Genomic DNA, 16860 nt, shown 5'->3' on the forward strand with positions numbered 1-16860 from the left:
TAAATACCGTAATTCGTAACTAGAAAAAGAAAAGGCTAGCGAGAATGAACTCTTGAATCCGCTATTTCAAGGAAGAAAAAGCGGAATCTTGTATCCGCTTTCTAAGACAAGGATTCACACAATTAATACCACTTTGTAAGAGAAGTGCCCAAAACTCTCTTCAAAACCGCCAACAACATTTTCTGAAAACTCCAAAATAAACAAAATGAAGATTCTTCAATTTCCAGTCTTCTCTCTCTTCTTAGCCCTGTTCATACTTGAAAGCTCAATCTTTGCAACTGTTGCTGCTAATCCCAGTAATAATTACACCAACATTGGTCTTAATTATGGGATTAGTTTCCTTAATCGTACCACTTTTCCTTTGCGTTTTGTTTTTGGGTCAGCTTCTTCTGCTTATCAGGTAACTAATTACCCCACATTTATGCTAATTTTGTGTTTTATTTCTAAAGATTATTACTTTGTGTGTTCTTATGATATTAGGATAAGGGCACCAAAAAAAACATAATATATTGGAATGATGACAGTTTAAATGATAACGTTATTGAAGTGGGAAAGTGTGACTTTTTCATATGGGGTTTTCATATGCATGTCTAAACAGGTAATTTTGATGAAAAATGTGGGAATTTTTTTAGTAAATCAAAATGTATAATTTGAAATGGGTTCTTATAATTAGAACAAGTAATGATTTTAAATTTATTTTAAAATTTTTGTAACTATGATGTTTTGGGTGCAGTATGAAGGAGGAGCTAAAGCAGATGGAAAAGGGCCGAGTATATGGGACACTTTCACCCACAAATTTCCTGGTGAGGTTCTTTTTTCGGGTTATTTATGTCAAATAATCAAGAAATGTGTTTTTTGTAGTTTGGATTCGCAAAGGTAGTGATGTAAATGGGATTTGATCCGAGTATTGTATAATGTACATGAAGTGTTTGTTAAAAGGTTTATGTCTATAACTTGTGCAGGAAAAATAGCAGACGGAAAGAATGGGGATGAAGCAATTGATTCATATCATCGCTATAAGGTGTGTGATCACTTGTTTGAAAGTTACAAGTTATCACAATGTTGATGTGAATTTATTTTTTTGAAATGCGCAATTCATGTGATATAACTACTTTTCATGGACCTAAATTTGAAATTTGAAATTTGAAACTCCCTTTTTGGTAACTTTAGCATGTTTACAGAATACTATCTTTTTGTTGAACTTAATTTTGTATTACATAGAAAGTTGGATGTTCATAGAATCAAGATGTGCTCTAATTGTTTGGAGTATCATCTCAAATTTAGAGGTTGAGGGTTGTATTCTTATCCTACCTTCATGAGATCCCAATTCCCGTCCTCTCTAATAACAGAAATCTTGCTCGGAATTGGTTAACTCCGCTTACGTTTTGTAGGAAGATGTGAAGATCATGAAGGAAATGGGACTAGATGCTTACAGGTTCTCAATTTCGTGGCCCAGAGTATTGCCCTGTATGTCATTTATCTACAAATAAAGTTTACATTTTGGAATTATTAACTTGTGAATTTGTAAGAGTTAAAGCTGTAATGACTGAAAATTGTTGCAAACTTGCAAATCAGGCTTGGAAAATAATCAAACAACTGTCTGGAGACATTCTAGTTATGTCAGTAACAAGCCATTTCCGTCTCTATGCTTATAAGTTATATGTGTATATAGAAGGCAAAGGAATGCTTTAGATGGACTTTATTGGCATATTTTTTTGCAAATTTGTGTCGCTCTCAATAACTAAGCCTTAATAACTTTGTCTCTATAATTATCCTTTCTAGATTGATCATATAAAAAGTAATTAATGAGTTAATAATTATTTGAAGCTCAAGATCCAGCTAATCCCCAACTCCTTGAAACTTTAAAGTGGAATTGGCTGGTCTGAAGGTCCATGACTTTGTGACTTAATATTTTGGACTGAAAAATTGTGAAATGCTATTTCTTCTCTTTTAAATTCTTAGTTGACACTGATCATATTGGGTACTTATATTACTTTCAGATGGAAAAGTAAGCAAGGGTGTGAACAACAAAGGACTAACCTATTATCACAACCTTATCGATGAACTCTTGGCGAATGGTTAAGATTCGTCACATTCCTTTATGTCGCATTTTCTAGTTGTTCTGTTAATTGCAACATTGTGAATTTGTGATTGTTCTGTTGCTGCACAATGGCAGGCATACAACCATTCATCACCCTTTTCCATTGGGATCTTCCTCAGTCTTTGCAAGATGAATATGGTGGCTTTCTTAGCCCTCGCATAGTGTAAGTGAAGTACTTTATAGACGACCTAGAAGTCACCATAGTTCTGTCATAGTAGTTACCATTACTAGAAATGATCTTCTAGGAGCATAACAGATATGAAGGTGTACTAGCAAGATTTTTGTAGGACGTACACCTCGAGTCCCTTTGTTATTTTTATAAAAAATACGTGTTTCAGCCCTTTTCACTTGTTGATATAAATTTGGTGTTTTAGAATCATTTAATTAGAAAGAGAAAGTCGGCTTGTTTCCCGTACGAGTCGACCACAAAAGGCATTAATAGTCCATTGTACCATCCAATGAGAAACAAATAAGAAAAGGGAAGTTTAAAAATGAAAATGTATTTGGTTAAGATTAGTCATAATAGCAGAGATAAACTTACCCAAATAAATGACCTATTATATTAATCCTTGTGCAGATATCTAAAACATCAAATTATAAAATACAGAAAAAGTATTAGATACTTGTAGTAATTTTCAAACGTTGAAACATGTGAAACCAGTCTCAAATTTGTCTTCCATTTCCAAGACTATATCACATCCCAATGCTTAGAACTTGTGGCTTTGCAGCAGAATAAGTTTTTAATTGGATTTTCAATGTATCCAGCAGTCTTCCTTTTATGCTTATCTGATGTGTTACTTATTGTTTTACTGGACAGGGATGATTTTCGTGACTATGCAGACCTTTGTTATAGAGAATTTGGTAACAAGGTGAAGCATTGGATTACAATTAATGAGCCATGGACCTATAGTACAGGCATTTATGCTTCTGGAGTCTATTCATCCAAGCAGTGCCCTAAGTCTAACCCCGAGCGTTGCAAATTTAATATATCCACTGACCCTTACGACAACGCGCATTATCAGCTTCTTGCTCATGCTGCAGCTGTTCAAGTTTATAGACAAAAATATCAGGTCTTTTTTCTTGCATCCCAAATTTCTCTAATGAGTAAATGCTGGTAGTTTGTCCTTACAATTGAAATTATACTAAAAAGATGATGTGCATTATAATAGGAATTCATTGATGCTCTTTTGCATATAGGGGGGACATAGTGTTTTGATTCTTTCCACAATTTGCTAAAGGAGAAAATTAATTTCAATGTATGTGATCAGAGGTTTGAGTTTATTTGGGCTGTAAGAGTTAACTTGTCATATGATTCCACATTTTTTTGTTCATTGGCATTTTCTTAGTTCTCTAGGTTCGTCTCCTAGTTTTCCGTAACCCTTATTGGCAAAGCTCACCTGATCCTCAGCTTCACTTAATACTAAGAAGTCAGAAACCACAAGTGAGAATAATGATACCTTATGACTCGGTTTTTGGTAGCATATTTAGTACTCGTATTTCCTAGAGCTGCCACAAAATGTGTGTTTGATGACTTGGAGCTTCAGCTGACGTTTAGTTACTTTTAGCCTATGCTTGGTTCCTTGAGTTGCTTGATTCAATAAGTAACATTGTAAAAAGTGACATGATGTAAGATGCTCACTTGGTTGATGCGTATGATCAGATGCTGATAAGTATTGGAAGATTTCTGAGTAACCTGTTACTTCTTTTCTTTTGCATTCTGTAGGCATCTCAGAGAGGTGTAATTGGCATTGCTCTGAATTCAAATTGGTTCATTCCCTTTTCTCAAACAAAAGAAGACCAAAGTGCAGCACTCAGAGCAGTTGACTTTATGTTTGGATGGTGAGTATGGAACTTTTTTACAAATGGATTACAAATCTAGTTTCAGAGCTTGAAGTAAAATCATCTAAGCACGAATTAATGTTGGAGATATGTTTTATCCGAAATTGTTGATTATATTTTGAGGTTTCTTCAGTAGTCATTATAATTGACTCCAACCCAATTTATAGTTTCTAATTCTATGAATATTCTATCCTTGCTAATAGGTATATGGACCCAATAACATATGGGGACTACCCGCAAACAATGCGCTCTCTAGTAGGCAGTCGCTTGCCTAAGTTTTCAAGGGAGCAGTCTAGCATGCTAAAAGGGTCTTTTGATTTCCTTGGCTTAAATTATTACACTAGCAGTTATGCGGCAAATGCTCCTAGTTTTAAGAATGGAGAGCCCAACTACGGTACTGACTCTCTCGTTAATATGACAAGTAAGTCCATCATAGAAGTTCAGTATTCTTATTTGAGATTTTTCATAGAATCACTGTAAGTGTGACCCAGTTATGTTTCTTATTTTACAGCGGAGCGTAATGGAATTCCAATTGGTCCAAGGGTATGTACTCAGTAACTCAGGAAGCCTTCTTAAATTAGCACCGACTTCTTATATATGATCAACTTCTCAGAATTGTGTTCTCAGCAGGATCCACTCTTCTCTGTTTTACTGCAGTCAATGAAACTGATTCAATCAACTTAACTTTTCATGTACGGAATATTTTGCAGGCCGCTTCAAATTGGCTGTATATTTATCCAAGAGGAATTTTTGATCTTCTAGTCTATATAAAGCGAAGATATAAAAATCCAATCATTTACATCACAGAAAATGGTGAGTAGCTGTGTTTAGCGTATTTCTGACCGAGTCTGTTGTCTAGTGTATTTGGTTTGAAGACATGAATTAGGGGATGATAACTGATTGATGGTGTAACCTTGTAAACGAATTCCCATATTCCTCTAAATGGTTATTCCTAGTTAACCTCTTTACATGCTTCCCTTGTCCATTTTATAGATGACCATGGTTATGCATAAATTAACATTAATGTGAAAAATACTGCTTGTTATTTATAGGCTGTGATGAGTCAAATGATGCCGGATTGTCTCGTGAGGAAGCTTTGGCTGATGGCATGAGGATACACTACTACCATAGTCATCTAGCTTTTGTACAACTTGCTAGGAGGTAAGTTACTGCTTGTTTGGAAGTTTCTTATCTGTTTCTGAATTCTGATAAAGTCCAGGGGGTTTCCCCACTTTTCTGCTTCAGTTTTTGCTTGTGTGATAAAGACATCACTTGGCTGTAAGTCTGATTGAATGGTTATCTGTGAATAGAAATGATGAATCATGCTATAAATGGTTCTAACCACCCAGTATGCCTCACGGGGCCCCTTGGGGTACATGGGAGACATCCGGACCACTAACCATTAGGGGTCCAAAAAATTCCAAATTATCCAAAAATGAAGGCTAATACACGTTTTTTCACCAAATTTGGAGCTCTGGGACCCGGTCTCGGAAACTACCAAAATTTTAGGGGGTGTATCTTGCGGCCATATAAGGCAGTTTGGAACCATAAAATCCCACTAGTTAGGCACTTAAAGGTTGGATTGTCCTTGATTCAACAATCTGAATTTTAAAGAAAATCGACCAAAATGTATGCTTAATGGCCAAAAAAAATGGTTCTAACCACCCAGTATGCCTCTCGGGGCCCCATGGGGCACATGGGAAGCATCTAGACCACTAACCATTAAAAAGTCCAAATTATCCAAAAATGAAGGCTAATACACGTTTTTTCACCAAATTTGGAGCTTCGGGACTTAGTCTCGGCAACTCCCCAAATTTTAGGGGATATATCCGGCGGTCATATAAGGCAGTTTGGAAACATAAAATCACACTAGTTGGGCTCTTAAAGGCTCGGAATGACCTGGATTCAACAACTTGAGTTTTAAAGAAAATCGACCAAAACGTACGTTATTTTCACGTAGTTATGATCCCTTTTCTGTATTTGCTATTTACGCTACCTGGACTCGGCTACTCGTGTCAGACTTATGCTTCGCTTTTTAATGACATTCTTTTTTTAATTTTGGTCCACAACCATGAAGTTTTGATGTGATTCTATCCCTTAAATTTTTCTTCTTCTTTATCAATCGAAGGAAATCCTTAAATTTGGTTGTAAGCCAAAGTCCTAGTTCCTTGTTTATAACTAATTATGGGTGTAAAATCCAAATTTTGACAGGAATGCAGTCAAATTGAGAGGATACTTTGCTTGGTCATTGTTGGACAACTTTGAGTGGGGCGCTGGCTATACTGTTCGTTTTGGCATAAACTACGTCGACTACAATGATGGATTGAAACGATACCCCAAGCATTCTGCTAAATGGTTCAAGACTTTCCTTCATAAGTAAAACATTTCCTGTACCGTTTAGGCTTCTATAGAACTTTTGCATCTTAGTTTTATTTCACTCCCTTTTTCTTAGGCTACCGAACTTGTTCAAATGTTAACTTTTGCAAGGACTTGGTTGAAATGAATTACCCATTTCTGACTGTAGATCAAGCTTAGGAATGCCTTCTCTCAAGGGAAAATTGTTACGGAGTATTTATCTAAGAGAACACAATGGTCAAAAGAACGGTATTGTGCTAGTCTAAATTCTGCAGTGTCTTCTATAATATGACCTGCAACTGCAAGATAATCTGTCACTCATTGTGCTTTGTGGTAAACATGTTGCATGTTATTGATGTCACAATACTCCGTCAGACAGGCGTCTGTTGCCTTCAATTAGCTACTAGGTCGTCCTTGAGTTGGGAAATGCCCGTGCAACGTCCGACTATGGTGATGCAGAGGAGGATTTTGAGTTAAATTTTTTCCTCTAAGTATGTTTTTGGTCCATTAATTAATTAATTATTACTACCTTTATTTGGGAGCAGGATCTGGTGGATGGTCATCATAGTGTCTATTATTGGAAGTTAAGCTTAGTTAGGGTTCTTGAGTGGAGTCTCTAACTTCTGGTTAAAAAAAGGAAATAGTCTTATTTTAGCATTACTTCTGCAGCTAAGTGATTCCTGCTGTTTTCTGTCTTTTCTTCAAGTGTCATGATTTCCAACATTGATCTGATGGGGTGAGTTGACATAAAGATAAAAACAAATTACGTATTAATATAGTGATTAAGTTCCAGCACCAACTTCTACTTATTTTCTACTTATTTGATAAATATGTCATTGTTGTCATTTGTTTTACCTTTTCTGCTAAGTGATTGTTGTCATTGTGATTTGTGAGGCAATACTTGTTGGTTAATTATTGGTTTTCGTAATATATTCTCTCCTTTCGAATTGATTGTCATGCTGATAGTGTAACTTATTATATTAATATGGCAAACTAGCTACTTAATCCGGAGTTCCGGACAGAGGTAGTAGTGGGTGATCACAATATAAAAACTCAATAAACTATGTGTTTTTAGCATGTTTTCTTTCTTGATTAATTAATTTTGTTGGAGTTTGGTCTTCTCATATTTTAGTGGGTGATTAGCACATGCTTCATCATTGTAATAATTTAACTACTGTTTCATATCTTTTGATTACTGTTTTTAATGCGTTTTAAGGTGCTCCATTTCCAACTAGGATTAGTGTGGAACCCATTGTAAAATATAATAATACTCAAAGTTAAAACAAAGATTTATATGTATACTGTATACACATTTCACAGACAAAGCTCTTTTTAATAAAAAGATGATTTGAGTTCTAGAACTTTGACCAAGTCTCTTTGTAAAGGTGACTTCCAAACACATGTTAAGGTAAAATGTAGGAACAGTTTTATTTTTTAACTTTTTTTCCCTCTCTTTTTCTAGGAGAGTGTATTGAGAATATCAGTTATTAAATTTTAAAAATACGAGGACATTTTTTTATTTCCAGTTTGTTTGAACAAATAATATGTGTGAAACATCTCCGTGCTGTTGGTATATAAGTTCTTTTATCAGATAAAAAGATCTGAAGGTGAATAATATGTTTCTTTTTCTGTCTTTTTTTTTTAGAACCACGAGGACACCACTTGCTAAACTAGAAACATTTACACTTACGAAACATCTGAAGTTGGGAGGACGTAAACAAGTCTCAGACTAAGTTCTTTTACCAGATACACTTAGGAAACAAGAGTCCGCTTTCTTTCTTTTTTTTCTCCCAAAAATGCCCTCCTATTTTTTCTAGAAACAAAAAAACGCTACCAGATATGTCGGTAATTACATCAAATTTTGGGGGTTTGCAATTATGCCTAATAATGTATGAAAAGGTACAAGTGTACAACAGTAAGGGGGGCCAAATACGTAAAGGCAAAGGGCCCCTTACAACAGAAATAGAGCAGAAATAAGGTGAAATTTATGTTACTTCTTAAGTTTGTTATAAAGATGTAATGGAGTATGCATTTTTAGTGCTAGTAGCCTTGAAAGTAGCACTTGTTGTAACTTGTTCTTTTCCTGTACAAAAAGGAACTCGTTTTTTACCTTTTTATTGGCTATATGTTCTACTGCATGCATATATTTGTATGAGAAGACAGCATTAGTAAGTGAATGAGACATTCACATAGTTAAGTGAGTAACACACTTAGCATGGAGGTTCAAACCTATGTCTTCCTATTTCAACTGTTGTTACTCCTTTTGATGCTTGGGAACTCCAACTGTGGTCCTGATATCAATGCTGTTCGAGCCGATTATGGAATTGGTGCTCTTAATAGAAGCAGTTTTCCGGCAGGATTTGTTTTCGGGACAGCTTCATCATCTTATCAGGTGAGTTAGAGCTACGCGTTTTTTTTGTATGAACAGTATGGATGTTATACAAACATATTACATTGTGATTGAACAGGGGAAAAAGAAATATTAGGTTTTCTTTAAAAGACTTGTTTTTCTCTAACAGTATGAAGGTGCAGCTCATGAAGATGGTAAAGGCTCAAGTATATGGGACACTTTCACTCATAAATATCCAGGTTTTCTGTGTCGTGCATGTCCCTTGAATTTTTCTGAATTCATCCTGTATTATTTTAGTAGTATCCACATTAATCGTCTTTGAATGTTCTGTTTAGTTTCTACTAGTATAGTAGAATGATCATCCTTGTCTTTGTTTACTACTCCCACCGTTCCCAATTAAGTGTCCATTATTCTTTTTCGGGCATCCCCTAATAAGTGTCTTGTTTCTATTTTTGGACATACACTTTTCCCACTTTTCCATAAATCATGATTGTTTTTTCTTACACTTTTCTCACTTTTCCATTTACACATGCACTTTTGTTTGTACTTCATCAATAAATTTATCTTTCCCCCGAAAAGACACTCGCAATCATTGTTTTTCTTACACACTTTTCAGTTTTCTTAATTACCGTGAATTCTCTCAAAAGGGACATTTATTTAGGAACAGAGGGAGTATCTAGAAGAGAGCCAAAAATGGATGTTTCGTGTATAATCCTACGTAATCTTGAATGTTGTCGGTTGATGATGTTCCTTGTGCAGAGAAGATCAAAGATCGAAGTAATGGTGATGTGGCAATAGACTCGTACCATCTCTATAAGGTAACTTCATGTTTCTCAACTTAAGACTTCTTTGATCCTATAAAAGGAATTTATTAACTCTGTAAAGATCATGAAGCAATTGCTATCTTGTAGGAGGATGTAAAGATCATGAAGAAAATGGGACTAGACGCCTACAGATTTTCATTTTCTTGGTCACGGATATTACCTTGTACGTAATAATCACCCTAGTCTTAATTTGATTCCCAAAGCATGTGCTTCCTCCATTTTGAGAGGCTCTTCTGAGCTGAACAAACTGATGACTGAACAGATGGAAAACTACGCAAAGGCGTGAACCTGAAAGGATTGGTATACTACCACAACCTTATTGATGAACTAATAGCGAATGGTGAAAGATACGGACCTTTTTTCACTAAATTTAGTCTTTGTGGCACACTTGTTTGATTGACTTTCTTTACAATGCTGCTTATTATGTTTTTTTATTGACAGGTATAAAACCCTTTGTGACTCTCTTCCATTGGGATCTCCCACAAGCATTGGAAGATGAGTATGGTGGTTTTCTCAGTCCTTACATTGTGTAAGTATCTTCTACCTTTGAGAAATAGCATATTCTCACTGGAAGCATAATAATCTATAGGAATGGAACCTGTTGTGTTAAAGAATAGTACAAGTGTTCTCCTTAAATAAATTGATCAAGTCAGTATTGGACCGATTAGGCCGGGTTTTGGTTGTCATTTCCTAGCCTCATTGTCCGGGCCTCTTGCTCCTTAACCAAGGTATCGGGTTCGAGCCTTGGGTATGGAAAAAACTTAGCTGGGAGGGATTCTGCCCATCGAGTTACTCATGCAAACTCCCGTGGGAGATTAGTCCACTCGCCGAAGGCGGTGGGAACTCCTCGTAGTAGAACAAAAAAACCTGTTTGTATATTAAAGACAGAAATGTAGCCAACCGAATGACCCGGGACTAAAAGGGTTGGATTATTTCCCGATTTTTCCCCCATTCCCGAACCATGATCTTCTTTTCCTATACTTTTAGTTAACAATATTCAACATTAAGTCTTTTACAATGAAATATGTTATGTTCAAAAGTTGTACTAGTTGTTTTCCCCCCTTCACTAAATCTAGAAAAGTCAACATTTAAATCCTTGTTACAATGTTGCAGGGATGATTTTAGGGATTATGCAAATGTTTGCTTCAAGGAATTTGGTAACAAAGTGAAGCATTGGATCACATTGAATGAACCCTGGTCTTATAGTTATGGTGCATATGCTAATGGGATTTTGGCTCCTGGGCGATGTTCAAAGTGGCAGAAGTTTAATTGTACAGGTGGAGATTCAGCCACTGAGCCATACATGGCTGCCCACCATCAGCTTCTTGCTCATGCAGCAGCAGTGGACTTGTATAGGCGTAAATATCAGGTTTATTAACTTTTACCGTCTATGACTAAATTCTTGTCTACATTTCTCAAAAATTTCTTTGATCTAAAACACATTAACGTTATAAAAGTTTGTCTTGTAAGTTGAACTTTCTTAGTGATGCAACTTCGGGAACATTTTCGTTGATCAACAGCACTAATTTGAGTATTTTGCATTTGAGCTAATTGGTATTAAGTGATTACCCTTGCATTATTTGTAGAGGTGGCCAAACTTTGGGGTCAGCCTGGCACGCTTGCATGTTGGGCCACGTCTGACCCGCATGTGACTTTTACCAGTCCACCTCATCTATTTTGGATTATTCTTGCGTGGACCTGGTTCACAATAATATATTATTGTGAACCCAAAGAACCATTTACTCTAGCACCCCTTTTACATACACAATGATCTTTATTGTTCACATAGTGACTACAATAAATTAAATACCAATTTTCTTAGATATAATAACCATTTTTTGAATCAAAGTAACCCTGAAGAGAATTGTGACTTAAGACCACATTATTCAAGTACAACATGTACTAACGACACCAATTTGATAATTTTTGCATAATAATTCTAAATAAATACGTCAAAAATAAAGTAGAATCAAGATGTTAAACTTTTTTAGGCATGGTCCACATTAAATTTAGTGTGGAGTAGGTCCATTTAAGAATTTTTCGTCTATTTTTAGCCAAATCCTTGACAAAAAGAATTGGCCTACCCGTACCATCCCGCCTCCCAGCATGACCAACACATTTCTGTCTTGAACTCAGAATTTCAGGAATCTACTCTGATCTGTTTTCTCATCACCCTCTTATACTCATAGGCATCTCAAAAGGGCATAATCGGTATCACTCTAGTGTCGCATTGGTTCGTTCCACTATCAGAAGTACAACACCATCAGTTTGCCGCCTTGAGAGCCTTTGACTTCATGTTTGGATGGTGAGCTATATGATTTTACACTTGTGACCTTTTCCCTATAATACTTGATGATCAGGGATTTTAATTTTATGTTTGTTAGAAATGAGTCCTCATCTTGGAAAGGTTGCAAACTGCAGGTTTATGGATCCAATAACAAAGGGTGAATATCCTCGTACCATGCGCTCCCTTGTAAAAGGCCGGTTGCCTAAATTTTCTATGGAGCAGTCGAGGATGGTGAATGGATCTTTTGATTTCCTGGGGTTGAATTATTACACTGCATACTATGCATCTTATTCTCCTGGTCTGAAGCTTGCAAAACACAGTTACATCACTGACTCAATTGTCACACAAACAGGTATGTTTATTAACCATTCTGATGTGCCTCTCACAAGATAAACGCATCGTACAGGGCACGTAGTGTCTTTGTTACCCGAACCCTTCATTTTTACCTCAAACTCCCGTGTCGGATCTTCGACACTCGGACATGGGTATGAACACTTGGACACTTCATTTGGGACCAAAATCATGCAATATTTTCACAAAATAGCCGTGTCGGACACTCGGAAACGTACCCATGTTTGATATGGGTACCCGAGTCTAGGTAACATAGGGTAGTGTGTTTTTTCTCTTAAAATATCAGCTACTGTGTGTACTCTTGTAGAGTAGCACTTTTTGTAATTTATTTAATACGAAGTAATTGATTGTTTTCTTGCAGTGGAACGAAAGGGGATTCCAATTGGTCCAAAGGTATTCTAGTGATTCCTCAGTACCTCAAAATTTCTTGTCTACGAATAACTTTTTGCTGTATTATAATGTTAGACCTGATAATGAACTTGGCTGGGCTGCACCCAAGAAAGGTGGATCATTATACGAAATCTGTCCAAGCCGGTGAAATCAGGCCGAAGGCTGATGACTAATGTAGTCTAGAAACTTATTCAGACCGGAACGCCTGCCCAACTCAGGCAGGGCTGCCATAGGCCTGATCAACTATAGCCACCCCGCTGGCCCGACCCGACCCGACCTGACCCGACCTGACCCGGAAAAGTGTGGGTTTAGGCATCCTCTCAAATAAGCATTTTAAGACCAAAGCCCAAGCCCGTACCAAATTATGGGTTTGGGCATGAGTTTGTGTATTAATGCCCGGCATGATCCGGATTTTGATCACCTCGGGCTGCCATTGTCTGCCCCTCAGTGATATGGAGTAAATGTTATTGTTTCTTTGTTGCTTAGATGAATAATAACTTTATTGCTTCTTTTCACCCTTCTCATTCCGCAGGCTGGTTCAGATTGGCTACATGTTTATCCACGAGGAATACGAGATCTTTTGCTTTATCTGAAGAGAAGATATAACAACCCTTTGATTTATATAACAGAAAACGGTGAGTTGAGTACTATTATTTTATTACCGGAAAAAAAAACAAATAAACTTCATCACTCCACCTTTTCTTTATCTAACTTGACAATACATTGTATAATCACACTCAGAACTGCTACCTTCTATTTCTGTAGGTGTTGATGAGGTTAACAACGACAAATTGTCACTTAAAGAAGCACTTAACGATCAAATGAGGGTGGGATACTACCATGATCATCTAGCTTTCTTAAATCTTGCAATTAAGTAAGTGTTATGGAATATTTCTTGATATTACTACCTCCATTAGTGATTTACATCAGTTCTTTTGAGTGCATGGGCTTACGTACTCCCTTTGTCCCTTTTTGTTTGCCCCATATTCCTTTTTGAAGTATCTATTTGAGATTGCTTCATACCTTAAAGGAAACTTTTCCTCTCTTCTTGGACCCACTTTATCAACTTATGTACACATTTTACACTCAATTCTTAATAAAGTGAATTTTAACTATGGTGCAATAATAAGGGGACTGAGAGAGTACTAGTCAGGTTGCAGTCTAGCCATTTTTTGAGAGGTGGTCTGTTCGGTCTAGGCTTAGGCGACTTTTTTCAGTTCAATACCCTTGAGCAGCTCTTAGATCGGATGTAAATGGTTGTGTAAACTTTTCATATCTTAAATGGAAAGTTTTCTCACTTTCAGTCTCTCTATCTTTCTCCTTTTGGACCCACTTTATCAACTTATGTGCATATTTTACACTCAATTCTTAATAAAGTGAACTTTAACTATGGTGCAATAAAAAAGGGACCGAGAGAGTACTAGTCAGGTTGCAGTCTAGCCGTTTTTTGAGAGGTGGTCTGTTCGGTCTAGGCTCAGGCAACTTTTTCAGCTCAAAATATGGCCCATGAGCAGCTCTTAAATCGGATGTAACTTGTTGCGTAAACCTTTTATTTTATGTTATTTTAATTTTCGGTTCTTAATCATCACATCGCGTTTGAATTGCAGGGAAGGTGTTAATGTGAAGGGTTATTTTGCGTGGTCGTTGTTGGACAACTTTGAATGGAGTTCTGGTTATACCGTCCGATTTGGGATCAACTATGTTGACTACAAAGATGGATTAAAGAGATACCCTAAACTTTCTGCCTTTTGGTTTAAGAAGTTTCTACATAACAAGAAATAGTAATGTCCTTTGAGTAATAAGTAAATAAACTATGAATTCATACTCATGTTATATATTGTAATACATGTGAACTTGGTGATATGACTCCCATGAGTTTGTATGGAGTGGATTATATTTGCTCCTAATGAATATTGAAGTGTTCTTTCTTTTCTATTGGATTGAATGACTCTTGGTGAATATTGTTGCACATTTGAATTTGACCAAGCCTTATATGAGGTTTTATGGTTCTAAACTACCTTATATGATCGCCAGATACATCTCCTAAAATTTTGGAGTGTTCGAGACCGGGTCCTGAGATCTGCAAATTTAGTGAAAAATTGTGTATTATCGACTTATAGCCTTCATTTTTTGATAATTTAAATTTTTTCGAACCTAGGATGATTAATGGTCCTGATACTTTATATATATCCAATGGGATCTCGGGAGACATATTGGGTGGTTAGAACCATATATTTTGGCTCTCAAATGTACATTTTGGTTGATTTTTCTTTAAAACTCATGTTGTAGAATCAAGGTCATTCTGTACATTTAACCGCTCAACTAATGAGATTTTACAAACTAAATATGTTTGGATAATCATTTATTTTGGCCCTTAAACGTACATTTTGGTTAAATTTTTTTTTAAAAAAATTCATGTTGTATAATAAAAGTCATTCTGTACCTTTAACTACTCAACTAGTGAGATTTTACCCATTCCTAAAATGTCAAAAACGAAAAAAAATGATCCTTTTAATTTGGGCTAGACATTATACATAAAGCCCATAACAACATGAGCTGCCATATACAATTATTGGCCCACAAAAGGCCTAAAGATTCACCGGAATACTCATATATTTGTCGCCGACGCCGGAGATGATACCGGAAAATTCCTACTTCCTCTCCGACGTCAGTTACCCGCCGGAACCTCTGAATCGCATCGGAAAGCTTTAAAAGTAATTTAATCTCAGATGTGGAGTTGTCGAAACCCTTGATTTCTAGCAATGATCAGGTAATTAAGCTGCAATTTATAATTTTCTGTCACTCAATTTTGGATTTTTAGGGCAATTTTACCAATTTCTCGCAGAAATTGATGAACGAACATCAAGATACCATACTTTCGTGAATTTTCTCTCTCCTTGATCATGAATTGTAGTTAGTAATTTTCTTGTAGTGTGTTACTTTCAGTTGATTTTCATATTACATCATTTTTCATCTTCAATTTTTGTTCATAATCTGTTCTGAAGCAATGAAGTCATAAACCTAGAATTTTAAATTGTTATGTGGGACAATCAGTCAATCACTTGTAATTTGTGCTTATTTGATTTCTGTATAATTAGGTTACTATTTGGGGTTTTACATGTAACTTTGTTGATAAGCTTTGACAATTTTAGTTCTGCAGCTAAAAATTTCGAAAATTTTGGATACAGATACATTTTATGAAGCGAAAACTTAAGAAATTTAGATAATTTGCTGAAGGTTTACTGTGGTGGTGATCCACTGATCTTATACTCTGTAAGACACTCTGCTATTATCTTGTTAAACCAAAACCCTTTTATAATGTACAATGAGCACAAAGACAGAAGCATACATTATTATAAGTCTACTCTAGAAATCTGAACACCCTTTCTATACTACAACTAAAATTTGGTTACAATAATATAATAAAATTATCAAAGGTTATCAACAAAGTCACATTAATATAATAGACGCTATGTTGCTAAAGATCAAGCAGTAATTGCATTAGTATTATGAAGTGACGAATAACATCACCTTTGTACTCAAAAGTGGCGAATAACGTTGTCTTTGTATCCTAAAGTGATAAGAGTGATGTTGCAGTGTTTTTTTTGGGTGTATTGAGACTTTGAGAGTTGCTTAGATCAATGATGTGGACGAGATTCGCAAGTAATATTGTATTGGTATGACCGGAAAATGGCGAGTGTGCATTTTGTATGAAAACGTTCATGTTTATTCGGCAAAACCATAACAGTGTTGTGTTCATATGTTGTATATTTCAGCTCTCTTCCTATAATAGACCTTTGGAGTTTACTTATGGAAAAGCTATTTTACGACTTTGTTACACCAGAATTTGCTGCGATTGTGGACCTAAGTAACTTATGATTACTCCTATTATCTTTTGTAGGCATTGATAAGGTCAACAATGGAACGTTGTCATTTGAGAAAGCATTATCTGATAAGATGAGGATACAATACTACCATAAGCCCATGACCATCTTGCACAACTTGCAACTTGCAATCAGGTGGTTTTTCTTACTGTTTCTTCCTTTTAAGCACGACTTCCATTTTTTTTCTTAAATCAATGATAGTTCCTGGGAACTAAAGTCTTCTTTATGTACCCACCCAGTAGATTATGGAACTGCTTTTATAGTTGCTAACTTGCCATTACTGTGATGGAATCATTATGTTTGAATTCATCGGAAGCAACCTCGGTCTTGTACTCTGTAATCTGTATTTTCTAATAGGTAGTTTAGGTAGGCTTCCGGTTAAGTAATTACGCGTGTGTTGGATTCGTTTTGGGTCGACTATTGGGGCAAGTGTATCGTTGCTTCTAATGGGTTTTATTAGATTTCATGTTTTTTTTCTG

The 16860-nt window shown here is 36.0% G+C and overlaps 2 protein-coding genes across 4 annotated transcripts; both read left to right on the forward strand.

Moving 5' to 3' along the window:
* Position 1: 1 nt before the first annotated feature.
* Positions 2-6633, forward strand: LOC110802159 (beta-glucosidase 24). Of its 3 annotated transcripts, XM_056843598.1 has the most exons (14): positions 2-400; positions 734-803; positions 963-1021; positions 1392-1467; positions 2001-2078; positions 2177-2264; positions 2919-3171; positions 3825-3940; positions 4144-4361; positions 4452-4483; positions 4651-4753; positions 4993-5101; positions 6152-6295; positions 6465-6633. In XM_056843598.1, coding segments are annotated over exons 1-14 (1542 nt in total). In that variant the 5' UTR covers positions 2-205; the 3' UTR covers positions 6466-6633. The 3 variants fall into 3 exon arrangements, with proteins under 3 accessions (XP_056699576.1, XP_021863285.1, XP_056699577.1); XM_022007593.2 differs by lacking the exon at positions 6465-6633 and having other exon boundaries at positions 4-400; positions 6152-6463; XM_056843599.1 differs by lacking the exons at positions 2-400; positions 6465-6633 and adding an exon at positions 515-598 and having other exon boundaries at positions 6152-6463.
* A 147-nt stretch (positions 6634-6780) lies between these two features.
* On the forward strand, positions 6781-14456 carry LOC110802166 (beta-glucosidase 24). Its single transcript, XM_022007606.2, has 13 exons — positions 6781-8687; positions 8815-8884; positions 9405-9463; positions 9557-9632; positions 9732-9809; positions 9911-9998; positions 10583-10838; positions 11659-11774; positions 11891-12108; positions 12469-12500; positions 13030-13132; positions 13263-13371; positions 14105-14456. The coding sequence occupies exons 1-13, from the start codon at positions 8511-8513 to the stop codon at positions 14277-14279; spliced, it is 1557 nt and encodes a 518-aa protein (XP_021863298.2). The 5' UTR covers positions 6781-8510; the 3' UTR covers positions 14280-14456.
* The last annotated feature ends 2404 nt before the right edge of the window (positions 14457-16860 follow it).

This window comes from Spinacia oleracea, chromosome 4 (assembly GCF_020520425.1).
Source record: "Spinacia oleracea cultivar Varoflay chromosome 4, BTI_SOV_V1, whole genome shotgun sequence".
NCBI lineage: Eukaryota > Viridiplantae > Streptophyta > Magnoliopsida > Caryophyllales > Amaranthaceae > Spinacia > Spinacia oleracea.